Source organism: Equus caballus, chromosome 28 (assembly GCF_041296265.1).
Source record: "Equus caballus isolate H_3958 breed thoroughbred chromosome 28, TB-T2T, whole genome shotgun sequence".
Taxonomy (NCBI): domain Eukaryota; kingdom Metazoa; phylum Chordata; class Mammalia; order Perissodactyla; family Equidae; genus Equus; species Equus caballus.
In genome coordinates, this window is record NC_091711.1 from 42386093 (window position 1) to 42413162 (window position 27070).

Below are 27070 nucleotides of genomic sequence, written 5' to 3' on the forward strand. Positions count from 1 at the left end.
TGGGTCCCTGTCTTGAGGGACTTATGGCCTGGTGAGGGAGAGAGGCCTGTAAATGGAGACTTTCAGTACAATATGGTAACCAGAGATGGACAGCCTGTTCCAGGAGCCCAGATGAAAGGTGCCTAGCGTACCTAGACCAGGGCCTTTGGGAAGTTTCCCAGAGGTAGATCTTTAAGAATGTGGATGAAAGGAAAGGGCCTTTGGGCTGAGAGCCTTGAACTTTTACCAAGACTTCGCCTGGGGCCCATATGTACGTTAGACCTACCAGGCAGCCCTTCAGGGAATTCCTCTGTTGATTTAGGGGAGTGAATGATGATTGCTTCCCTCTCCCCCTAGTTAATGGACTATAATTCCATGGTATTGCTGTCTTTGAATCTTTGTCACCATCACTCCCCACTTCCACCCTACCTTGAGTAAACTGAAGATGCTGGGAATGTGGAAAGACCGTGTCCCTCAAGAATCAGATGAAAGACGAGTTGCCTTATTGGAATCGATCTCATGTAATGTTTCTTGATAATAATCTTTAGAAAAATGTATTTGCTCTCAAAGGCTGTTCCCCAATCTCTCTCTTTCAGTGCCCGAAGTGACGAAACCAAGTTTAAGCCAACCAACGGCCGCCAGCCCAATTGGCAGCTCTCCATCGCCACCAGTCAATGGTGGCAACAATGCCAAAAGGGTGGCAGTGCCGAACGGACAACCGCCAAGCGCCGCCCGCTACATGCCTCGGGAGGTGCCGCCGCGATTCCGTTGCCAGCAGGACCACAAAGTGTTACTAAAACGTGGGCAGCCCCCTCCACCGTCCTGCATGCTCCTCGGGGGCGGGGCAGGGCCTCCTCCCTCCACAGCACCTGGAGCAAACCCAAACAACGCACAAGTGACAGGAACGCTGCTGCAGAGTGAGAGTGGGACTGCGCCAGGTGAGGCACCATTGTCGGTGGATCGAGTTCATGGCAGCTTCGAAGAGGGATCGCAGCTCATTTGTATGTCTGGTGTAAAGTCCACAAAAAGTGTGAATTATGTAGACTCTTATGGTTATTCAAAAGATGGGAGAGGATCCCAATATAAAATGTGTATGTGCATTTCTCTTCTGCACCTGGGTTTTAGTGTCCAGTGAGTGTGTACTGTTGGCATGAGGGGCTCACATAGCTGCTGGGTATCATCACTCCTTGGAGCCTTTTTTCTCTTCACAGACAGGAACGGTACAAATTTGAGCCTCCGTAGTTCCAGCTCTCACCACAAGTGTGTGTTCAGAGGGTGCTTGGGAGTGGGGCTCGTGCCGTGCTTTGTTCTGAGTCTTAGATGCTCGTGTTTCTGCTCTCAGAACGCTAGGCATGTAGAGAGAATGGTCTTTTAGATTACTATAGAGAATCTTGGGAGGATACCAAATAATACCTTTTCATATAGTCTTTTATTAGATTTTCAAAATCAGTATTTCTTTAGAGGGTCCTGGATTTTGAACTTTACTAAAAACTCTATGTAGATACAAGGGATCTTGAGCTGAGGGGTTCTACTAGAAGTTTTGAGAGTTTTTAATAGAGGAATACTAAGTCAGTTAACAGCTAAGAACTTCCAGATACCTTTTTTTTTTAGCTTATTAACAGATTTCACGTTCTCTCTTAAAATGTTTTTTGAGGCTCTATTAAGATGCAGAGTTTCAACACTGTCAAGCATTGGTGAGGACAATGAATGGGTGGTTCTTAACAGTAGGATGCTTTATTCTAGTTCTAAGTTTGAACACAGAATTGCCTAGAAAATTCTGTTACTGCCTCGTGTGCAGAGTAGGGGTAGAAAGAGACCTGGTGATGACACAGGCTTCATATAGAGATAAGCCCCATCCGTGTGGCTTCCCTGTGGTGGCCGCCAGGCCAGGCCCAAAGCAGGCAGGGAAAGGTGTCGTGGCCCTTCCTTCCTGTCCCCTCGTAACCAGTTGCAAAAGGAAGTATGTGAGGGGCGGTTGGGTTGGGCATTTCTGCGGCTGAGTCTAGCCAGGCCTGGACGTAGACTTGGGTCCAGTGTGAGTCAGAATCTCCTGTTTACATTCTTAAAACCAAGGAGGCCCCTAAATCTCAGGAGTTTGAGATTGTATGCTTCCTTACTTTTATATGGCTCTATGTAATATTTTTTTCAACTTCATACTGATTTAAAACTGCGTGGTTAAAGGAGCTAAAGTAAGTTTAGAAGAAATTATTGGGTTAGAAACATGTCATTTTTTTCCCACCAAATATGGTAAATTCCACCAAAATATGTGCTGAGCCAGACTAATTTATCAGATTAAGTTCCTTGGGCATACAGACTGACTCATGCTTGTCTGCCCCTGGCTTCCAGCTGGGTGGGCATTCATCATTCAGCAGATGCTTACTGTGTAGCAGTGCCCTGGCCACTGTGTGGAATTGAAATGTTCGCAAGATAGGGCCTCTGCCTAAAAGGTGCTACGTGGGGAGGGAACATATGAACACACTATGCTAGCACCAAGCGAAATGGCTCTAGTGGAAAAAGTATTTTCGAATAATGAACTCAAAAAAGGCTTGAGGGGCTGGCCCGGTGACGCAGTGGTTAAGTTCGCACATTCCGTTTCTCGGTGGCCCAGGGTTCGTCAGTTCGGATCCGGGGTGTGGACATGGCACCTTGTGGCACGCCATGCTGTGGTAGGCATCCCACATATAAAGTAGAGGAAGATGGGCACGGACGTTAGCTCAGGGCCAGTCTTCCTCAGCAAAAAAGAGGAGGACTGGCAGTAGTTAGCTCAGGGCTAATCTTCCTCAAAAAAAAAAAAAAAAAAAAGGCTTGAAAGAAGAAATGGCATTTGAACTAGGCCCAGAAAAATGGGTAAATTTCAGTGTGTGAATTCAGGAGGAAAAAACAGTAGATGCCAATGTTCAATGGTGCCAGGGTGAGAAGGCACAGGCTGTGGAATATCAAGTAGTGTGGAATGTAGACATCTACCTAGAAAGTACTGGAAGATAAGACTAGAAAAGTCAGTTGGTTCCAGGTTGTGGAACATCTTGATCAAACTCCAGGCCAAAGAGTTTGGCTTTATTCTTGTGCACTGAGAAACTGTCAATGGTTTTCAGTATGACAGTGATATAATCAAAGGTGCGCTTCAGAAAAACTACTCCAGCCAGGAGTATTTAGTGTAAATTGGAGATACAGAGCAAGTTCAGGGTGTTATCGCATTGTCTCAAGATACAAGAAGACCCTTCTCTGGCAATAGGAAGACAAGGGGATAGCTGTGAGAGATGCTATGGAGTTAAGACAGCAAATACACCAGCGAGGCAAAATGAAAGCCGAGAGATGACTGAGACAGACGTAATGCAGGTAACCAAGACAGGCAAGTGGGTAGAGAAGCTAGTTTGTAGGGAAATGTGATGAGCTCTCTTAGGGGCAGTTTGAACTTGAGATGTTAATAGATCGTGCATATATAGCTGTTATTGATAAGACAATCTCTTTCCCAGAGTCAACCCTTGGAGGTGCTGCTGCTTCAAATTATGCAAATTCCACTTGGGGCCCGGGAGCCTCCTCCAACAACGGCACCTCCCCCAACCCAATTCACATCTGGGACAAGGTGATTGTAGACGGGTCTGACATGGAAGAGTGGCCTTGTATTGCCAGCAAAGACACTGAGTCTTCTTCCGAAAACACCACCGATAACAACAGTGCCTCGAACCCTGGCTCTGAGAAGAGCACTCTGCCAGGAAGCACCACTAGTAACAAAGGAAAAGGGAGCCAGTGCCAGTCTGCAAGTTCTGGGAACGAATGTAATCTTGGGGTCTGGAAATCTGACCCTAAGACTAAATCTGTTCAATCTTCCAACTCTACTACAGAGAGCAACAATGGACTAGGAAACTGGAGGAATGTGAGTGGTCAGGATAGAATTGGACCTGGCTCTGGCTTCAGCAACTTTAACCCAAATAGCAACCCATCTGCCTGGCCAGCGCTGGTCCAAGAAGGAAATTCTAGGAAAGGGGCATTGGAAACGGATACTAGTAATTCCAGTGCACAGGTTAGCACGGTAGGTCAGGCATCCAGGGAACAGCAGTCAAAGATGGAAAATGCGGGTGTTAATTTTGTTGTCTCTGGCAGAGAACAGGCTCAAATTCATAACACTGATGGACCAAAAAATGGAAACACTAACTCCTTGAACTTAAGTTCACCAAACCCCATGGAGAATAAGGGAATGCCCTTTGGAATGGGCTTGGGGAACGCCTCCAGGAGCACTGATGCCCCTTCACAAAGCACTGGAGATCGAAAGACTGGGAGTGTTGGATCTTGGGGTGCAGCTAGGGGGCCTTCTGGAACTGACACAGCCTCTGGACAAAGCAATTCTGGAAACAATGGGAACAATGGAAAGGATAGAGAGGACTCCTGGAAAGGAGCTTCTGTTCAGAAATCAACTGGGTCAAAAAATGACTCTTGGGACAACAATAACAGGTCTACGGGTGGGTCCTGGAACTTTGGCCCTCAGGACTCTAATGACAACAAATGGGGTGAAGGGAACAAAATGACATCTGGGGTCTCTCAGGGAGAATGGAAACAGCCGACTGGGTCTGATGAGTTGAAAATTGGAGAATGGAGTGGTCCAAACCAACCAAATTCTAGCACTGGAGCATGGGACAATCAAAAGGGCCACCCCCTCCCTGAAAACCAAGGCAATGCCCAGGCTCCCTGTTGGGGAAGATCTTCCAGCTCCACAGGAAGTGAAGTTGGAGGTCAAAGCACTGGAAGCAACCACAAAGCAGGAAGTAGTGACAGCCATAATTCTGGCCGTCGGTCGTACAGGCCCACACATCCTGATTGTCAGGCTGTCTTGCAGACTCTTTTGAGCCGAACTGATTTGGATCCCAGGGTGCTCTCAAACACTGGCTGGGGCCAAACTCAAATTAAGCAGGACACAGTGTGGGATATTGAAGAGGTGCCAAGGCCTGAGGGGAAATCTGACAAAGGAACTGAGGGGTGGGAGAGCGCTGCCACACAGACCAAGAACTCAGGGGGCTGGGGAGATGCACCCAGCCAAAGCAATCAAATGAAGTCTGGATGGGGGGAGCTCTCAGCCTCTACAGAGTGGAAAGACCCTAAGAACACGGGAGGCTGGAATGACTATAAGAACAACAACTCTTCCAGTTGGGGAGGAGGACGACCAGATGAGAAGACATCTTCCTCTTGGAATGAGAATTCCAGCAAGGATCAAGGGTGGGGAGGTGGACGCCAGCCCAATCAAGGATGGACTTCTGGAAAGAATGGCTGGGGAGAGGAAGTTGATCAAGCGAAAAACAGCAATTGGGACAGTTCTGCAAGTAAACCTGTGTCTGGGTGGGGTGAAGGAGGACAGAATGAAATTGGAACTTGGGGGAACAGTGGGAATGCAAGCCTAGCTTCAAAAGGCGGGTGGGAGGATTGCAAGAGATCTCCAGCATGGACTGAGACAGGCAGACAGCCCAGTTCCTGGAATAAACAGCACCAACAGCAACAGCAACCACAGCAGCCACCACCACCACAACCAGAGGCTTCTGGTTCATGGGGAGGCCCACCCCCACCACCTCCAGGCAATGGACGACCTTCCAATTCCAACTGGAGCAGCGGGCCGCAGCCAGTAACCCCTAAGGATGAGGAACCCAGTGGTTGGGAAGAGCCATCCCCGCAGTCAATTAGTCGGAAAATGGACATCGATGATGGCACTTCAGCGTGGGGAGACCCTAGCAGTTATAACTACAAGAATGTGAATCTGTGGGATAAGAATTCCCAAGGGGGCCCAGCACCTCGAGAACCAAACCTGCCTACCCCGATGACCAGTAAATCAGCATCAGGTAGGCAATGGCTTTTTCTCGCAGGTTTTGATGACAAAAAGAAATCCTAAACCAAGACAATTTTATTAAGCTATATTTATTCAACATAGCTTTGTTCTGGGAATGTTTCCTACATTAACCCTACTCTGTTGTTAACAGCTCTCTTTATAAAATGATAGTGATAACAGATGCTGGTAGTTCATTTTAATGTTCTTTCTTGGCAAAAGGAAAAGATGGCAACCCTGTGTTAGTCTCCTCAAATTATTTTTTTGTAACTGTGTTGGTCTTCAGAATCCAAAAGACACATATCTTGCTAAACAAACTATGCTCTAGATTTAAAAATAAAGAGTTAAAATAGTCACAGAAATAGTTCTGATTTCCATTCTGCTTCCACCTGTGGACATGTCCTCTGTGCTTCTCTTTCCCCAGCAAAGGGAATTATGCTTTGTTGTTCTTTCAGAACATTCTAGGCCACCAGAATGCTGTAGCAAAGCTGGGATCTGAAAGTTTCAGTCACTTTCCAGATGATTGCAATGATCACCTCTGGAAGTAGAATATTTTGTATAAGAGATTGTTATCTCATGATAATCAGTTGCCCAGAATCAAACTTTCTTCCCTCCTTATTTGGATAGGAAACATCATTCATGGTAAATTAAAATTAGTGCTGAAAATATTGTTAGTTTGGCATTGTCAACTTAAATGTCCCCCTAACGCGTATAGTTCAGCAGATTAAGGGTATGCACCAGTCAAGTGGTTTTTTAGTTGAGATTAATCATAATATTTAGTTTTCTGCTCCCCAAAGAAGTCTATGTTCAGTGAGTCCCATTATGGCCACTGAGAAAATGATTACTTTTAACTAGTTCTTTTTTCTCAATTATTAAAAAGAATGAGAAAGGAAATGAAGATTGCTCATTAATTATTCCCTGTCTAGAATAAAACCTGCTAACGTTTAAAAGAAATTTACCCACATATAAAAACCTTCAAACTGTACAGAAAAGCAAAAGGTAATAAATAAAAGAATCTTGGCCCCTAGGGTCTCTCCCCACAGGTATTCTCTTAGAAGTTTATGTCTCATTCAAATATTTTGTTCATACCCATAGCAAAGTATGCTGTCCTTTAAAAACTTTACTCAGAAGGGATTGTACTACATGTTCTGTTCTTCACCTTGCTTTTTTCATTATACCTAAAATCTTGCCATATTAGCATATATGGTTCTGTCTTTTAATTGCTTCGTATATAGTATTCATTTTATGGATGACCAACGATTGGTCTAACCAGTGTCTTTTTGATAGATGTTTAGATTGCTTCCAAATGTTTTCCAACAGTGATGCAGTTGAGCATTGCGGTACATGTAATTTCATCTACTTTTACAAGCATATCTATGGTGTAATTTCCTGGCAGTGGAATTACTGGTTCAAAAGTTATATACATCAGACTTCTTACAAGTGACAATACCAAATGCCCTCCATGAAGGTGGAACCCATTTATATTCCTACCAACAGAATACGGGAGTGCCCGCTCCCCCTTCTCTTACCCCCACTGGATGTTATGATGTTTTATTTCACAAGTCATTCTTAGAAACACATTTCTTTCCTTTACAGTCTGGAGCAAAAGCACACCACCTGCTCCAGATAATGGTACTTCAGCTTGGGGTGAGCCAAATGAAAGCAGTCCTGGGTGGGGTGAAATGGATGACACAGGAGCATCGACCACAGGCTGGGGGAACACACCCTCCAATGCTCCAAATGCCATGAAACCTAGTAAGTATACAGCATTGTTTTTGAGGGATTCTCTGTTAATTTTGCGGTCAGACATTTTGGTGAGAGCTGTTTAGTGTTTAAACTGTTGTTTCAATGCGATTCAGGACCTTGAACCTTTAATAAATGGAGAGGAGCAAATAGTGGTGACTTGGCTTGGCATATGTTAAAGTGTTTACAGCGAACTAAAAGCCAAGTTAATTTTGTTGATTTTATTTTTAAGTTGGGTTTAGTAATTAGCCAGAATTGAAATTTTGATGTGGTACTTGTTTTGCCCAGTAACTTAAATATTGCTCACCCTATCTATTTTGCATTTCTACTCTTTTGTTAGTATAATTTGAAAAGGGTTTTCTGGCTTTTAATGTGGAACGTGGTCCGTACTGCCCACTGACTTCATTATTCTCTTCTTTCTCCCTTTGTCTCTCTTCTCATACATCCACCCACATAGGAACATTTAAGGTTTCTTGAACCTGACAAAGATTTCTTCATTTGAGTTTTATAAACAAAGCACGTCACACTTATTCATAATCATTGAAAATCTAAGCTATACTTGATCCAGCTGGCAATGTGTAGTCACAGTGATTTGGAAAACTTTGTAAACTGATGCTATGAAATGTCTCATTGGATGTTCCTCAGTTGAAAAATTAAATTTTAAGTGCCCATTTTCACTTGTTTGTAGTTTTCTTAAAAAGTATTCCAACATATTTTTTCTACCATATTGCAAACTTAAGGAATTGTCTTTTGATTTAAAAATGTGGTTAGACTGAATGCTCAGTCTTTGAACAAGAATAAAAAATTCCATTGTCAAGTTTTTTACTTGATATTTAGGACTCTTATAGTGCCACATGAAGAAATATGATCTTAGCTACATTCTAGAAATTCACTCTTGTGCCTACGAAACTTGACTGCATTTTAAAAGTTAGAAGTCTCCTCCACTTCATGGAAATAGCTTTATAGAGACTTTGTCCTCGAGATTGTCGTTGTAAAATCGGTTGTATCACCATGGGAAATACCATCCTGTAGACTTGAAGTAGGTCCAGATTCCTGTTGGAAGACAATAACCAGACCCTTGGCACAAGGAGACACTTTAGTTCAGATGCTTGCTCAACCTCAGAATCACCTTTCTTCTATCACAAAACCCTCGCTTTTCTCCAGATTCTAAAAATGTTTTCTGCTCTTCAGGATCATCTATAGTTACAGCTCATATCTTTTCTCTGGGTAATCTGAATATGAACACAGAGGAAGGGGCTAGATATCACAGCCTCCCCATTGATGCTGGTAGTTAATGTGTGATTTTCCCTAGTCTGCAGATATCTTAAATCTGGTGTCATGGGCCCTAGGATTAAAAATTAGAGGTCTCTTTTATCTTTTCTATAAGAAGACATTTGTTAAAAGTTTAGCTTCATTCTCTAAAAGAAGAGTTACATGGATGTCTTCATTTTTATAAGGGGGTCAGTATGGTATTTATATTGGGTTTTTAATTCCTGTTGTTTTTCAGAGGATGGTATAAAGCCTATGCTTAAAGAATATGAATGATCTCATATGCAGAAGAACCAGTCCCGGTTATCAATGCCATTTCCAGCAGCAGGCAGATTATCCCCCCAGCCCTGCCTCTTGCTGCCGGGTCAGGAAGCCCCTTCATGTAAGGCTGAATGAACCCCATGGAGGGTCCATCAGGTTCCCTTGCTGGAGGATGATGCCACAGTTACTAGAAATCAACTTCCTTGTACCTGTGTGCTTGATGGGTGCCTGCGTGGCTATCATAGGCCTGGTCCCAGGAGATGGCAGCAGTCCTTGAGGAAAGCCCTGAAAGAGCCACTTTTCTGGCTCTAGACTCTTCACGTGAAGCTATCTAAATCAAATAACTGCTCCTTCCATAAGTGTCCCTTCATTTGGTAAACTGAAAGTGTGGATGGAGGTTTCTAGGCAAGTGGTATATTTCCCCTTCTTCCATCATTTTATAATGTCATTACTGCAAAGTGTATCCTTCAGCTCTATGCAGTATTTTTGGAGGGAAATTAAGGGTTTATTCCAATCTCCAAATTAAAGGTCTTTGTTTAGAAGGGAATTTTGGTGGAATAGCCTTTGGATACTGATGTCCTACTTCCTTGAACATTAGAGCCCTCATCTGTGATTTCTGTGTCTTCCTTCCTCCTTTCCCCCTTCTCTCCTCCACATTTCTTCCTCCTGTCTTTTAAAACCTATCACTTACTCATTGTCTTTGCCTAGGATCTTTTTAGTATCTAATACATTTCAAGTATATAAATCTAATAAATTTCAAATTTTCATGGCTGTATGTGATTTTCTCTTCTTTTACCATAATTTTGATATTAAAAATCTAATAAAATTTTCTTTTTTCTTCCCTTTTTCATGTTCTTTTCTCCACCCCAAGCAAAGTAGACAGGTGTTCTCTGTCATACCTATTTGTAATGTCTGTTATAAATAAAGCTCACAACGTGCTTTGGGGAGGGTAGACTAAGGACTGCAGTAAACCGTCCTCGTTCAGAGGACAGATTTCTCTTAACTGAGATGTGAGAGTTCTTATAAGTAGTAATGGATTCTTTTCAATTTTGGAATTCCTGTCAACTTGGTGTAAGGGAGAAGGCTTTGAACCAGAAGTCAGAAGGTCTTGATTCTGTGGTTTGTTAACTTACTCTGTATCATTGAACCTTAGTGGGTTTCCATTTCCTGCTCTCTAAAATATGAATAATGTTTGCCTTGCCACGTAGATGGATTAGAGAAAATGATAAATATACTAAAATACTGCATTTGCAGGGAATGATTATTCTGGTTATTGTTATATATACCTGCTGCATACAGTTGATTCATTCTTTTCTTAAAGATTCCAAATCTATGCAAGATGGCTGGGGGGAGAGTGACGGGCCAGTGACAGGCACTCGCCATCCCAGCTGGGAAGAGGAGGATGATGGAGGAGTCTGGAACACCGCCGGCTCTCAGGGAAGTGCTTCCTCCCACAACTCAGCAAGCTGGGGACAAGGAGGAAAGAAACAAATGAAGGTAGCTCGCTTTAGAAATGTTTGAGCTTGCTTATTCATTCTTAGAAGGCAGACCTGAGAATTCCTTAATGGAAGGAGTGGGGCTGCTGGAGTCCTTGAGGTCCTAAGTAAGGGGAAAATATTTTCTTAAGAACAAATAACTGCTTCCTCCTTACCCCTCATCTTTCTTCCCTGTGACCTTGAAACCTTGAACTGCAGAACATTGCTGTAAGTAAAATGGAATTTTCAGAGATGAGATTTTTTCGTTTTTAGTTTCCATATTATCATAATTCTTTGAAAGCTCTCAATACATACTTTATAAATGTTACATGCTTTTGCATTCTAAAGTCAAACACATCTTTAGAGTAAATCCCTATGAATATGTAGAAGAGAAACCAAAGTAAGATAGCTCCTCCAGTAGCAATCAGCATGACGGGTTTTTTTCTGATTTGGGAAATTCCAAGACCCAGAACTCCTCTCCCAAGAAAATGAAGTAGCAGTGTGTAACCCTGCTGCAGCAGCTCGGTGAGCTATCTGCGTCCTGTACTGGGTGTGTTCTTCTCACTTCCCATGTATAAGAACAGTTCAGTTTCTTCTTTGATTTGCATAATTTGATGAGGATTTTGGTTTTCAATTTAGAACAATAGTCTTTCAACCTGAACCACTCTCTTGGCAGGGCACTCTTTTTTTCCTTCCACAAATTAGCTGATGGAAATAAGAAATGGCAGCCATGTACTTAATTAATTAATTAATTAATTAATTAATTTTTTTTTGAAGATTTTATTTTTTTCCTTTTTCTCCCCAAAGCCCCCCGGTACATAGTTGTACATTCTTAGTTGTGGGTCCTTCTAGTTGTGGCATGTGGGACACCACCTCACCGTGGCTTGATGAGTAGTACCATGTCCGCGCCCAGGATTCGAACCAACGAAACACTGGGCTGCCTGCAGCAGAGCACGTGAACTTAACCACTCGGCCACGGGGCCAGCCCCAGTGTACTTAATTTAAACATGGGAGCCTTGCTGCCCCGTGAGATGCTTCACAGCTAATATTCTTCTGGGTTTCAAATACCAGACACCATCTTAGAGGGTCCTCAGTTGGCTAAGGGCTGTGCCTTCTTCCCCTTCGCCTACAGGATGTTAATTTTCTTCTGACTATGATAACTTCTACAGTCTAAGAATACAGGTTGTTTCTAGTAGAGACGTTTTGTTTAAGTAGTCATTTACAGTTTTCTCTTTTTAAGGACTTTATTTTCTTACTCTAGTCACAAAAGAAATCATTTTGTAAACTTTTCAGCATGGTTTGCACACTCATGTTGTCTGGTCTGCTGTGGCTTTCATTTTGTTTACAAGTTAACAGTGAGACCAAATTAAAAGAGTTTAGAAGACTGCTGATTGAAAGGAAGCAGCTGAGTGAAAGGTACTAAATACCCCACTCAGGTAACCACCAAGGTTTAATAATTAAGTTAGTGGGGAATTAAATGTTTCTGCTCCATGACTGATGATTCTGACCTTTCATACTGAGGACCTTTTTTTTTTTTCAATTGTGATCAAATACAGGTAACATAAAATTTACCATCTTTTTTTTTTTTTTTAAGATTTTATTTTTCCTTTTTCTCCCCAAAGCCCCCCAGTACATAGTTGTGTATTTTTAGTTGTGGGTCCTTCTAGTTGTGGCATGTGGGACACTGCCTCAGCATGGCTTGACAAGTGGTGCCATGTCCATGCCCAGGATTTGAACTGGTGAAACCCTGGGCCACAGAAGCAGAGTGTGCGAACTTATCTACTCAGCCACGGGGCTGGCCCTAAAATTTACCATCTTAACCATTCTTAAATGTACAGTTCAGTGGCATTAAGTATATTTACGTTGTTGTGCTGCCATCACCACCATTTATCCATAAAACTCTTTCATTTTGCAAAACTCAGACTCTATACCCATTAAACAATAGCCACCAGTCCTCCCTTCCCTCTAGTGAGGGATTTTTTTTTTTTGGTGAGGGAGATTGTTCCTGAGCTAACATCTGTGCCAATCTTTCCCTATTTTGTATGTGAGATGCCACCACAGCATGGCTTGATGAGCAGTGTGTAGTTCCACGCCTGGCATTTGAACCCGTGAACCTTGGGCCACCAAAGTGGAGTGCATGAACTTACCACTACACCACTGGGCCAGCCCCTAGTGAGGGCTTTTCTAATCCTAAGACCTATAACTGAGCTTACGTACCGTATCCTTTAAAGAATAATAAAATTGATATGACAAATATCGTCACAACATAAAACAATTTTTACCTGTAGAATGCACAAAACCCATGACCTGCTGCCCCTACGGATTCCGCATTGTAGTTCCACCTGCCTTCTCCACAGAAGTGAAAGTAGAGCTGCTGATTGGTGTCTTGTTCAGGGGAGAAACTGGTTTGTCCCATTAGGAAACAAGCAAAAACCCACCTCCGCCTTACTTTGCGGTAGATTAGTGATGGTGTCTTCTGTTTGGCCTCTTTTCCATTGCGGCCCAATGTGAAACAAACAGATGGAACTGCTACAGGGAGAAGTTCCTCATTGCATCCGTACAGAGAATAATGGCCAGTTTAAGTGGGCTCCTTTCCAAATAACATGCATTGGCATCAGACTCTTTCTTTTCTTCTAATACAAACCAGCTTGGGTTACAAGCAGAAACTTAAAGGTCAAGTACTGGCATTCAAACATTATATTTTAGAAAATCTGATGTTGACCTCCTTCTGTTTATAAGGTAAAAACACGAGTTGACTGTATATTTTTCCAGTTACTTCTAATTCAGCATGACAAAATAAGAATGAAAACATGGAGGGGCCGGCCTGGTGATGTAGTGGTTAAGTTCGTGCTCTCCGCTGTGGTGGCCTGGGGTTCTCAGGTTCGGATCCCGGGCATGGATCCAGCCCTGCTCGTCAAGCCACACTGTGGTGGCATCCCACATAAAATAGAGGAAGACTGGCACAGATCTTAGCTCAGAGCCAATATTCCTCATTTAAAAAACGAATGAAAACATTGATATAACTAAGGTTTATTAATCTTTTCAACTAACAGTTAAAACATCAAAATAGCTGTAGTTAAGGAGGAATGGTTAGGGTTCAAAAAAGTAAACTCTTAGTTCTACATATCCAGTCAGTAGTTAATGCAAGTCAGGTATGAAGTTGAAATAAAATAAATTATTCGGTTCTGAGGTTACGTATTTCGTTTCTGTAGTGCTCACTAAAAGGAGGAAACAATGATTCATGGATGAATCCTCTTGCCAAACAGTTTTCGAATATGGGATTGCTGGTAAGTTTTATTTTTTCTTATGTGTAATGTAGCCCAACTTTTATGTTTAGTACAAATTTTAAGACCACTGCCACAAATAGTACAAAATTACAGATTTAGAAACTGGTTAAGCAATGTTCCGTATATGGAGTAAGCAATATTTATTCTCTAGTCTTTTATTCTTAATTAAATACTCCAATATTTAAAGGTTATAGCTTTTAAATTTATAATTCTTGTATCCTTTTCCTTAGGAGGTTAGGGAAGAAAAAGCCAAGGACTTACAGTTTAAATAATTTTCACTGACTGCTGTACCAGTTTTAGTATTATAATAGAGAGACAACAGCAGCAAAATAACTAGAGAAACTATTCATGATTAACTGTATAGGGAATTCTTATAAAATTTCTAATTTTTTAATCTCTTGGGAACATTATAGGGACACCCTGTCCCTGGTTGCCAAAAGACAAATGACGTGACTTGGCTGCACATTTCGAGATTTGATAACTTGACAAGTCACGAGAAGAAGTTGTCATCGTTTGGCTGCTGCTCGTGGAATCCGATCCTGGGCCGACGGGAACTCGAGGACAGGGGTTTATGTCTCTCAGCAGCTGTTCAGCTATTGCTCTGTCCGTAGATTTACCGAAGCTAATTCTGCGTGAAACTTGGATTGAGGAATATAGGCACCAGCAGCAGTCAAATTAGTTGTATTCAAAATGTTATTGTCTTCATTCCAATTTAAGGTTCATTTCAAAGGACCTTCTATAGTGCCGGTAGTAAGATGTGACTCTCACATGAAGAATGCCATTTCTTCTCCGATGCAAACATTTAATTCAAACCTTTAATCCTCCCTCACTGTTCTTTATTTTTCAGAGTCAAACTGAAGATAATCCAAGCAGCAAAATGGATTTGTCTGGAGGTGTGTATTACTCCACTACTGTGGATGGAATACATTGTTGTCCATGATACCGTGTTGGGATCCTCTGCTCAGTTTGAGTTGGGGTGGGTGCGGTTCAGTAGACATGTGTTGCATACTTTGTGGAAAGTACCATGTTAGACACTAGGTAGGGGTTGAAAACTCAGATGACTGCAAGAGCCAAGAAGGTGATGTAAATGCGTGGAATGTGCCAGGTATAAGACATTGGGCCTTGGAGGTTAGCCATGGAGAGCGTATGTACCACCTAAAGGAGTCAGCCGTGCTTGGCTCTGAGCAGTTACTACCGTGGAGGAGCACAGGCTCAGCTTTCCCAGCTCTTCCAGTTTTTCAAGAGAGGCCAGAAATTCAGATGTATACTGACACCCTGATTTTTAAATACTGGAAACTAATTCAGTTTTTTTAAAATGCTGTGTGTGGCCAAACAAAACATGTTTGTGGCCCTGCCAGGCTCAGCTCTCAGGTTGCCAGTCTTGTCTGCACGGAAGAAACTTTTCATTGTTGACAAACTCTCCCGTTCCAAGTGGAGCAGATGCAGTGTCAGACCCTAGTCTGTGGGATCCTCACAGTGATGCTGTTGCTCACCCTGAGGAACTTAAAAAAGAATCACACCGAGAAGGAAAGAAAACCATCATGGGTAATAAGGGAAATAGTCTTTGATCTATGATTTTTTATTTTTAACGATTTTATTTTTTTTTTCCTTTTTCTCCCCAAAGCCCCCCAGTACATAGTTGTATATTCTAGTTGTGGGTCCTTCTAGTTGTGGCATGTGGGACGCTGCCTCAACTTGGTTTGATGAGCAGTGCCATGTCCGCACCCAGGATTTGAACCAACGAAACACTGGGCCGCCTGCAGCAGAGCATGTGAACTTAACCACTCGGCCACGCGGCCAGCCCCCTATTTTTATTTTTATTTTTTTTGAGGAAGATTAGCCCTGAGCTAATGTCTGCTGCCAATCCTCATCTTTTTGCTGAGGAAGACTGGCCTTGAGCTAACATCCGTGCCCACCTTCCGCTACTTTCTGTGTGGGACGCCTACCACAGCATGGCTTGCCAAGCAGTGCCATGTCCGCACCTGGGATCCAAACCAGCGAACCCCGGGCCGCCAAAGCAGAACGTGCGAACTTAACTTCTGTGCTACCGGGCCGGCCCAGATCTATGATATTTTTAAACGTGAGGATAACTAAAAATAAGCTTCCTGGGGCATTGATCATGTCATTGTACAACAGCAAATTTATAGAGCTGTGAAAGAAAAGTGGAAATAATCAGTGCACCTGGGAGATTACATTATACAAGTGGTATGGCACACCATCTCCTGGTTCAACTCCAAGGTCTAAATTTTAGGTCAACAACTGTGCCTCTTGGATCTCTTTATTCCCAGTAACTGTGTTTCACAACCCCAACCATTTATCCCATAGATGCTAAAATAGCCACAAGAGATAGATTCTCTCACTGAGGACATTTGAATTTATGAACAAGATGTATTTGTCAAACATATCAATGATCAGTCTGAATATTTTTTTAGTCAGATTTTTACCAGCTTAGCCCTAAGATTCTCTTTCAGGCTTCCATAGAAAACAAGCTACAACTGGTACTTGGTGGTTTTTTTTTTCTTTTCCCCTAAAAAAAGAAAAAGACCCACATGTGTCCTAGAGAGGATCACCAGCAGCCTGAACCACCTGAACCAGTGCCAGCTCTTCTGGCCTTACATCTGGCACCCTAGTGGGGAGAGTGGGCAGGTCACTCTTGGTCATGAGGGAGACATTGGTTCTTGAAATTTTCACTCCTTCTGTGCTATTTTTCAGGGAGCCTTCCAGATAAAAAATTTGATGTGGACAAGCGAGCAATGAATCTCGGGGATTTTAATGATATCATGAGGAAGGATCGATCTGGGTTCCGTCCACCTAATTCCAAAGACATGGGAACCACAGATAGTGGGCCTTATTTTGAGAAGGTGAGTTGAATCCTTTGTTTCAGATAATTCCTGAGAACCACTTTGGTTCCTCTTTGTCTTTTGATAATTGATTCCAGGAGGAAGCACAGAATTAACTAAATTAACAAGCAAAACGCGAATATCACCTGCGTTTAAATGGTGACGTGAAAACAGTTGATATCAACAGGCAATTAGGCAGGAGCTAGAACCATCTGTCTTTAGGATGTGAGTATTGTAAAGAAGGTCTAAGTTCTGGAAAATGTATGAAGTTTGGAGGGGAGAAATGGTCTGACTTTTTATAGTGGGGGAAATGCACACTCGAAACATATAGAAGAAATTTGAGAGACAAATTTATTCTGAATTCTTTTTTTCTACCACTGTGCAGTTACAAATTAAATTTTGGGATCTTGTGCGAATACTCTGGATCTCCTAAGGCCTTGCCATCCAGCTTTGTCAAGATAACCCAAAACTTTCTCCTTTGCTGTTTCTAAAGAGCTCTTTTGTGATCTTTCTCCATTTTCCTAGTGATCTATTTCTAGTTAAAATGGTTTACTTTTCTAATTCTCAACTACCTGATTTAAATAAGTCCTTTATACATATTTGTTTTGATTTTTCACATTTCTGACGGAGGAGATTATTCCTTGATTCTGGATACCAATTTGCAGTGCTCCTGGTCTTCAGAAACCAGTTAAAACCAGGATTTTTATATCTGGCATACTTTTGACACCACTGATGCTGGTCCAGCATATTCACAAGAATATTACTCTGGCTTCTGTTTCAGCAGCTACAAAGTTAGAGTAATCAATGTTAGATACCAAAAAAGGTGTCTGGTAATTTTTATCTTAGTGCAGTGGGCAGAATGTGTTACTAACTTAGAGGATAAGAAAAATCTATATCAAAGAGGATGACAGATGGTGTCTGTTGGGCAAAGTATGATGATTATCGGATCCAAATTCCGTCCTCGTTTATTGCTAATACACTCTAACTTTGTTTATTCCTAGTGTTTCTCTCTTTTCCCTTCTTGCATTCTGTTGCTTCACTAACCAACACTCATTGTGATTGGCTAACTACTACTGCTTTTCAGCTGACTTTGCCTTTCTCCAATCAAGATGGGTGCCTTGGGGATGAGGCTCCCTGCTCTCCCTTCTCCCCTTCTCCCAGCTACAAGCTGTCTCCCTCTGGTTCCACACTACCCAACGTCAGCCTTGGAGCAATCGGCACAGGGCTCAACCCCCAAAACTTCGCTGCTAGACAAGTAAGGAGGCCTCTCAAATTTGTAACTGCTTGGCTGTGGCCTCGCCTTGGCTCTGGTCTGCAGTTTATTGCATCATTTGTCTGTCTTGGGAAATTTGTTGATTACTGAATGCACAGAATGATATTAAGGATAGGCTTTAGATCTTTCAGCCCATAGAACCATCTCTCTTCATGTTTCTCAACATGGATTTTATTTTAAATGTTTCTTTTGTCTTCTCATTTTTGGTCATGGGTTCACATTTAATAAGTTAGCTAATAACTGGCCTAGGAAAATGTTAAGGAGGCTACATAGGTACTTCCGCTCATCTAATTTAGCAACATATTTGCCATTTTTAACATTAGATTGAATGGCAAGTAATACTTTTGAGGTCTTTTCAATTAATTAGAAATACAGCAAAACTAGTAAGATTAAATGTTTGAGAGTTATAGCATCTTAAAATCTAGTGTCTTTAAGAATAAAATCTAATAATTACTCAGAGAAAGGTAACTGATATTAGATAATGAAGCTTTGAGAAGACCGGATATTGCTCAGATGTGGCAGCGTTTCATTCAGCCTGGAGCACCCCTTTCCTAGGGCTGGATCTGTCAGTCCTCCGAGGAAGGGCTGTGCAATAGAAACAAGACTGGCAGAGCAGGTGTGGTGAGGACTCCTTGCTTTCACAGGCCTGAGAGGGCGCAGCAGGCCTCTGTCTGTCCCCCACAGTAGATCCTTGTAATTTTTGTGGAGAAAACCAGGAATTTGGGGATAATTCCTTTGTGACAGTGACTCCAATGATGATATTTTCCTAGCCATAGTTTCGTGACCACTTGTCCCTGTGACTTTCACCCTCAGATGTCATGGAAGGACATTTAATTATTAGTTGTATCCATTCTGTTTCCACGTGATAACTGTCACATATAAATTAAAGGATAATATAAAACACCTCTTACACCATAGTCCTCAAGTTGCTTATAGGTCCTTCATATGCTTTCTAATTGTTGCCTTAGCACATTTTTAAAAATGGATTACATTATATCCATGTGTTCAGATTGGTTATCTCTGGACTTGGAATTATAGGTAATTTTTTGTTTTCTTCTTTGATATTTCATGTTTTTCGTAATGTTTCCACAGAGGACATGGCTATGTATTGCTCACATAAACAGAGGGGAAACAATTGCAGTCATGCGTCGCTTAACAACAGGGATACATTCTGAGAAATTCATCGTTAGGCAATTTTGTTGTTGTGCCAACATCACGGAGTATATGTACACAATCCTAGATGGTATAGCCTATTACACACCCACAAGGTTATATAGTTCTAATCTTATGGGGGACACTCACATACAGGGTCCATTTTTGACCAAAACATCGTTAAACGTCACATGACTGTATATCAGTGTTTTAGGGGCTCTTTTCTTTTGGATTGAGGTATAGAAAATATAAAATAGTCGTAACACTCTTGGTTAATGGTAATTATAAACATGCTTTCAGGATCACAAGATTATCCAATTCTATTAGTACATAAACTGTAGTATAATAGACCAACCAAACTAGCTGTGCACTGGACTCAAGAAAAGGTCATTCCCCTTCATTTTTTTGATCTGTGGATTGCTGCAGAGTCCATTGTCAACCAAGTTGATACACATGTTCTATCCATATATAGTCATGGTTTTTCACACTATTTTCATGCAGACTTAATATGCTTCCTAATTAAGAAATAAAATTTAAGGTTTTTATTTTCAAATCACAGAAGATTTCATTCAACCTGGTAACTTTGTTTTTAATTTATATACTTCTCTTGAGTTAAACACTGTAGTTGAGGCAAATATCACCAATAGCTGTTAGGATTCAGGTCATCATAAAAGCCTCACATATAACAGTAAAGCTCTACAAATAGCCAGATAAACCACCATTAACATATATACAAGCTTTTGATGACTGTTTTCCTAATTTCTAAATATAATTCTAAAAAAACCACTAGATTTGTATGACGGGCACTAAATACATTACTGTGCAATGTAGCTACTTCTGAACCAAAAAAATAACCAGCTTGAGATGCCAAGGTTCCGTATTTAAAAATAGAGAAGGTATGTTTTGATAGACTACTGTTGACTTATCTATATTATTATCCATATCAGATATATCAAAGTGTTTCATATGGCTTTAGAGACACTTGATGATGAAAATCTAAAACGTTTAGTGGAATGGGGTGGAATCCGTCTACTGGGAGTAGGAAAGTTAGTGCTTGATTTTCCGAAAACTAGAAAAGCAAATTCCGTTTAATACTTCTTACCAAAAGAGAGGTTGAAATTAAAAATGGCCCTCAGAAAGCGGTTTTGGGCCTGTCGAAACATGGGTTATGGTGAGGACTTGAGCTACCAGAAACCCCACCATCCAAGGACCACTCTGAATAATTAACATCTAATAACAAAGTCATTACTTCATTAGTAAAGTGTAAGTGAGAACGATCTTAGCAGAACCATTCTTAGTGAAGTAAATGTTTCCTGTTTTCCTGGGAATGATCAGCAGCCAAGCTGCTGACTGCCACAATCTCAGAAGAGTTAGAGCCGGGCCATTTCACCTGAGAGTGACAGCTTGATTCCTAGGACAGGAGAAGCAGAGATATTAAAGTTTCTAGAATTAAAGGTCTTCGTATGTTTAAACACTCCTTTGGGATATTTAAAATTCATAGTGGATCTTTGGTTCTCTTTTATGAGACGTACACAGAGTTTGATTGCCATTTCTATTTTACGTTCACAATCATTTTTATTTTCAATGCTTTTAACTTCATTAATTTCCCTGTAGCAGTCCCTTATCTATTTTGAATCATTAAGCCATCAGAATATCTTTAGAGTTCTAGAACTTAATGGTGCCATTACAACATTCTTCTTTAAATTTACCTTAATCCCCACGATTCCAGGGATAAGATGATGGTAGTGACTTCTGTTCAAGGTGCACGTACTTAGTATAAACAATGGTGCAACTGTCCTCACTGATGGTGTTCAGTGGGACGTTTTCAAGTATATGAAATTGGTGGCTCACGGATGTTTGCAAATGATGTGCTCATCCTCCAGACCAGGGCTTTATTGAGTTCTGGGAATACAAAGAGGGAAATATTAATCTGGTGGTGGATAGACTGGAAAATGACTATAAGATGATTTGATGATGGATGCTATCAAAGAGTTTTAAAGAGTTTTGAGAATATAGAGGTGGGCTCAGTTAATTTGAATGTGGAATGAGGAAGAAGGTTTTGAGGAAGACTTTCTTGATGAGGATGACCTCTCAGCTGGGCCTTGAAGAGGCCAAGTGAAGATGGTGTAGAAAACTACACTGTGAGGGAGCACAGTGTCAAGTATCAAATACGGTTTCCTTCCTCAAGGACTTTTCTCAGCTAGAAACAAATTAGAAAGGAAGGGCCATCGTATAGCCCAGATTTCCATAGCTCTTTTGATTGGAACAGTCTAGAAGTGCTCCAGTGAGTTGGTCCTCAAGAAATCAGGGAGTTAAACTTGTTTTTAACTAGACTGGTAGTCATATATTTGAATGACAAGTTACAGGTGAGTAATGTTTGTTTTGATGTCCCTGTAATAATTTTTCAATTTTTCCCTTTCTTCCTTTTTCACCTCGCTCTGTGATTGATTCAGATTTCCTCATCTAGCAAAGAAGGGACCAAGTAGACCCAAGACAGGGAGAGGTGTTCAGATCTGGAATAGGGTTCTCCTGGAGCTAGGGTCACAATTGAGTGGCACTGATTTTATGATTGAACTAACCAGTTCAGAGAAGTGACATCATAGTGTTGTTTTACAGTTGATACTATTCATAAGTTTGTGTTTTTACTAGGTGCCTTTTAAGATGGACCTCAGATTATAAAGTTTGAGAATAAATTTGGCAAACCCAATCTTAGAAAAGAAAGTAGTGGAATTAAATGTTATATTGCCTTTGCCTTTCAATTATGAAAAAAAAATTAGTGCTTTTTCTAACATTGACTAAATTTAACCCTTTTGGTTTATAGAGTGCATCAGACTGCAGGGGTGGTGGTGATATGCCCATGATTGAATTTGAATAATTTTCCCAAGCATTCCAAGATGAGGAACTTTTCAGTTATAAATTTCTGTGATTCCACAGAACACAGGATATGATTCTTCTGAGACGTAGAAAACCTAAACTGTTTCTTATTTGCATTTTCTTATGTTAACAAAAAGCCTTACCATTGCTGTGTTGTTTACAGGGTGGCAATCATGGTTTGTTTGGAAATAGCACAGCACAATCGAGAGGTATGCACACCCCAGTGCAGCCGCTAAATTCTTCTCCTAATCTCCGGGCGCAAGTGCCTCCCCAGTTTATTTCCCCCCAGGTAAGCAATTTGATGTTTTGACAATTCAAAAATCCTGCCTATCCAAGTGGCTACCAGTTATCAACTGACTGGTTTTGTGGGCATAAAAGGAATAATAGTGGTCTTAAATTTGAAAAACCCAGATGCAAAGGACCAAGATTTTTAGAACAAAATATCAGATCTCATTTTTTAATTTTATTGTGCATATGAAGTTGATGTTTTCACATGAAAAACATTATGATTCTGTTCATTTTAGATCTCCTGTATACTTTTCTAATACTGAATTGATTTTTTTTAATTGCATATAATTAAAGCTATTTTATAAATTCTGATGTGTCAACATTCAGAAGTTGGTTGCCCTCATTGGGATTCACCCACAGATAAACAGGAGAACTGCCGGATTCTGAGTTGTTCTGAAAAGTTTTGAGGAGACAGATGCTAAAATACTGACTAGAGGCTCTGGGAGACTTTTAGAACTAATGAAGGGGCAGAGCTGTATTCGTAGCGCAGCTCTGTGTAGCACTCCGTCCTTTGGGGACCATGGGAACCCTTCAGATCCATTTCTTAGTGGGGACGTGCAGTGAGTTGTTTGGAGGTACATGTGAGAGATTTGGGCTAGCCCACAACATACGGTCGCTTGTACCTCTTTGGAGAAAACGAGTCTGAGGTGCAAAGTAAAACCTGATAAGCCCGTGTAAGGATTCAGTGTGTGACCTTGGTCTCCTTAGAACATTACTTTGATGAACTGAGATCAAGAGCTTTGAGTCCATCCCATCCTATAAAAGAGGATGGGGCGCTTACTGGATCCAACCAACAGGTTGTAAAGGGTCAGGTTTTGTTGTTTTGTCATTTTGGAATGCCTTTTAAGACAAAAGCTTAAAATATTTATTTGATACCATAATCTGTTGATTTCAAATCCGGTTTTTGACGTTGAGTCTATATCTGTCTTAGTGGGAGAATAAATGTTCATCTCCTCCTCCTGTAATCTTCGTGTCCTGTCTGAGAGTCCTCTTAGTGTCTGTCTCCTTCCCCTTCCTTTCTAAGTTCTAGTCATCCTTTAAGTCCCAAGTAGTGGCATGTCCTCTAGACAGAGCTATTCCTGACTTCCCCGGCAGTCCACAATGGCAGCGTCGTCTTAACTCTTGGAACACTTTCCAGCGTGCCTTGGTCTCAGGCCAACAGTCATCTGTGGTTATTGAATGTCTGCAGTATGCCAGGTAGTATGTTGGCAATGCACAGATGAAGATAACACCATCTCTCCCATGGCAGCCTCCTGGAGTTGGTGGTGGTGATGGCAGAATAGTCACGAAATACACAGTGTGATAAATGTTGTATAGAAATGATTAACAGAGTTTGGGGGTGCTGGGCGAGACCTCACATTAGCAGTGATATCAAAGCTGGATCTTGAAGAATGAGTCAGAGTTTGCTAGGCACAGGCAGGTTAAAGGTACCTTCTAAGGAGCAGGAACAGCTTGTGCAAGGGGGCAATAATGTCTGGAAGAACGTGGCATGTTTTGGAAAATTGCATTTGTTTGAATAATTAGTCTGAGCTTGTTGAAGCATATAGGTGTTATCTAGAGTGAAATAGAAAAAACTAGTAAGGAATTTTGGGACCAAATTTGGAAAAGCTTTGTTTACCTTGCTAAGGAGTTTGGACTTTGTCTTTTGGTCAGCATGGTTTGTAACCATTATCTGGGCTGCTGCTTGAAATACCATACTCAGGGCCAGCCTGAGTGGCATAGTGGTATAAGTTTGCACACTCTGCTTCTGGGGTTTGTGGGTTTGGATCGTGGCTGTGGACCTACACACTGCTCATCAAGCCATGCTGTGGTGGTGTCCCACATACAAAATAGAGGAAGTCTGGCACAGATGTTGGCTCAGGGACAGTCTTCCTCACCAAAACAAAACAAAACAAAACAAAGGGCTGGCCCCAGGGCTGAGTGGTTAAAGTTCTGCATGCTGCCCTTCAGTGGCCTGGGTTCATGGGTTCAGATCCTGGGTGCAGACCTATACCACACATCAGCCATGCTGTGGAGGCATCCCACATGCAAAATAGAGGAAGACTGGCACAGATGTTAGCTCAGGGCGAATCTTCCTCAAAAAAAAAAAATACAGTTCTTACATCTTTCCCAATCTACTGAAGCACACTCTTGGGTGTTGGGGCCTGGTCACCCCCAGGTGATTCTTATGTGCACCCTAAAGTTTAGCTGCTACTGCTATAGATAATATGGTATTAGGCAAGATTTTTCAGCTGAGTGGCAATGTATGAAAATTTTTGTTTTAGAAGATAGCACTGACAATAATATAGAGGGCACATTTGGATTGCAGAATTACTAAAGCAAAGGAGATGAGTTACAAGTCTTGTACAGGAGTCCAGGGAAGGCAGTGGCAGTGGGGTCACTGATGATCTTTGTGTTGTGGAATAGTAGTCTGTTCTCCAGTCTGTACTTATTCAGTGTATCTGCAGCATTTCACATGGTTGATCACTCCCTCCTTTTTGAAACACTTAAGTCATTTGGCTTTCAGACATCTGTATCTGTTCTCCACCTGCCTCTCCTTCTCCATCTCCTTTACAAATTCCTCTTCACTTCCCCATCTCACAGCCACGGCTAGATGATCTCACCCAGAGGAATGACTTTAAATACTGACAATTCCAAAATTGTGTCTTCAGCCCAGATCTCTCCTCTCAACTCCACAGACTTATGGGCTTTTCTGCCGGCGTACCTTCTAGGCATCTCAAGTTAACATGTCCAAAATAGAACTTCTGGCTTCATCCCACACTCACCTCAAAAACATCCGCTTCCTCCAGGTAAATGGCACTCCCAGTTTTACAGGTGCTCAGGCCAGAGACTTCACAGTCCACATCTAATTCATCAGTAAATCCTCCTTCCTCCTTTCAAAACATTACCCAGAATCTGACCATTTCTTTCCACCTCCTCTGATACAACCTCTGGCTGAGCCCCCACCATCCTTCTCCTAGAAATGGCTTCCTGACCGATCCCAGCCCTGCTTCATTCAATACTTGCCTGCCTCGAGTCTGTTCTCCACCCAGCATTCAGACTGATCCTCTAAAACCACATGGTCCAATGTAGCCATTAGCCACATGAGCACTTGAAATGTGACTAGTGGGACGGAAGAACTGAATTTTTTATTTTAATTAATTTAAATTAAAATAGCTACACATGGTTAGTGGCTACCATATAGACACTGCAGATGTATAACATTTCTCTCGCAGCAGAAAGTTAAGGTAAATCATTTTACTACATTACTGGGAATCCTCTCATGGCTTCCTCTCTCACTGAAAATACAAAACCTGCTCTTTACTGTGGTCTTTGAGGCTCTTGGTGATCTCCCTACCTCCCACACCTACTACTTTCCCATTCGTGCAGGCCTCTCCAGCCGTTTGGCCCCAGCACACCCAGCATACTCCTAGAATGCTCTTCTCCCAGATTGCCACGCAGCTCCATCTTTCTTGGCTTTGGATCTCTGCTTCAGTGCCACCTTCTCAGGCCAGGCTGTGCGCGGTACACCACCACCACTGTTACTCTCCCTCCTCCTCACCCCCTCAGGAGTGTAGCACTCTTCACAGTGGCAGGATCTGTGTCTGCTTTGTTCACTGCTGGATCCTGAACATCTACAACTGTGCAGGGCGTGTATTTTGAGCTCAGTAAATCTACGTCAAGTCATGGGAAGATGCATTTCAGGATGGTTTAGAAACTGGAAAGCACACTTAACCTAGTCTAAGAGACTTAGAGGCTAGAAATCTCTTTATGACCAAAGTATCTGCTCTACTTGGAAAAGAAAAGTACTTGTGTTCTCCTACATTTTTTAAATTTGTTTATTTAGCAAAAACATGGTTAACATTTATTTAATGCATAATGGAGCAGAATATTAAACAATGGAATCTTTCATTTTTTTTCCTATTTACATATTTTAAAAAACAAAGCAGTTGAGTAGCTCTTTTTTGTTTTGTTTTGTTTTAAGTAAAGACAATGTAATAATCACACTGAAAGTTTGGATAGTGGAGAAAGAAATTCTTCCAGAAACACCCTACCCGGATGCAATAAAAGGGATTATTTTTACACAATCTCCTATTCAGACTCTGTATACAAGCATGCTCTTCATATGCTTGCATTCACGGCCACTCTATCTTGCTGTTTTTGTTAACAGATAGTCTTCATGTTAATTATTCTTAATGAGCAAGGCACAATGTTCTATCAGGTAGACTTACTTTGATCTCCCTTCCCCCATTACTGGATATTAAACTGTTTGTAATTTTTTGCTGTTATAAATAACACTGTAGAGAAATCCTTACACATAGATCTTTGCCCACATTATTTCTAAATTTAGTTGCCAAGAATGAAATTTCTGGATGAAAGCACATAAACCTTTAAAATTTGTGATAAAGGTTATCAAATTTTACATCCATTTTAACCACTTTTTATAGGGACAGTTAATATTTAATGTCAACATAGAGATGATGTTGAAACTCGTTAAGATTTATTACAAATGTTCCATGCGGTGGGTTTTTCTACCTTGCCTTTTTCTTCCTGTTACTCAGATATCCAGAAAGTAACGTATTCTACCAGGCTTTTGTCTTGCTTTTAAGTTGCTGTCGTTTTGCACCTGCAATGCTTTGTTAAATGCCATATTGACTCCAACTAGATCTTTACTTTCTCCAACCCAGCTGGAGACTGAAGGGCTTTTAAGCCAAAATAATTAACTCCCTGCTACAGGAGCGTGCAAACCTGCACTTTAATTACTCTGCAACCCAGGTAGGAATAGCCCTTTGCCAGGAGTCTAGAGGTGCTTCTCTCTGGTCCTTTTGTATTTGTTGAGAAGG

The 27070-nt window shown here is 41.5% G+C and overlaps 1 protein-coding gene across 7 annotated transcripts in view; it reads left to right on the forward strand.

The window, feature by feature from the left end:
- TNRC6B (trinucleotide repeat containing adaptor 6B) overlaps positions 1-27070 on the forward strand; it is a 237441-nt gene that overhangs the window by 185559 nt on the left and 24812 nt on the right. For 5 of the 7 annotated variants that reach the window (XM_070253655.1, XM_070253657.1, XM_070253656.1 and 2 more), the window contains 9 exons: positions 576-917; positions 3453-5801; positions 7382-7540; positions 10380-10555; positions 13746-13820; positions 14668-14713; positions 16533-16681; positions 17745-17915; positions 22123-22248. In XM_070253655.1, coding sequence (XP_070109756.1) covers positions 576-917; positions 3453-5801; positions 7382-7540; positions 10380-10555; positions 13746-13820; positions 14668-14713; positions 16533-16681; positions 17745-17915; positions 22123-22248 — 3593 coding nt within the window. The remainder of the gene's footprint in view (positions 1-575; positions 918-3452; positions 5802-7381; positions 7541-10379; positions 10556-13745; positions 13821-14667; positions 14714-16532; positions 16682-17744; positions 17916-22122; positions 22249-27070) is intronic. The other 2 variants (XM_023631472.2, XM_014736852.3) reach the window with 1 other exon arrangement.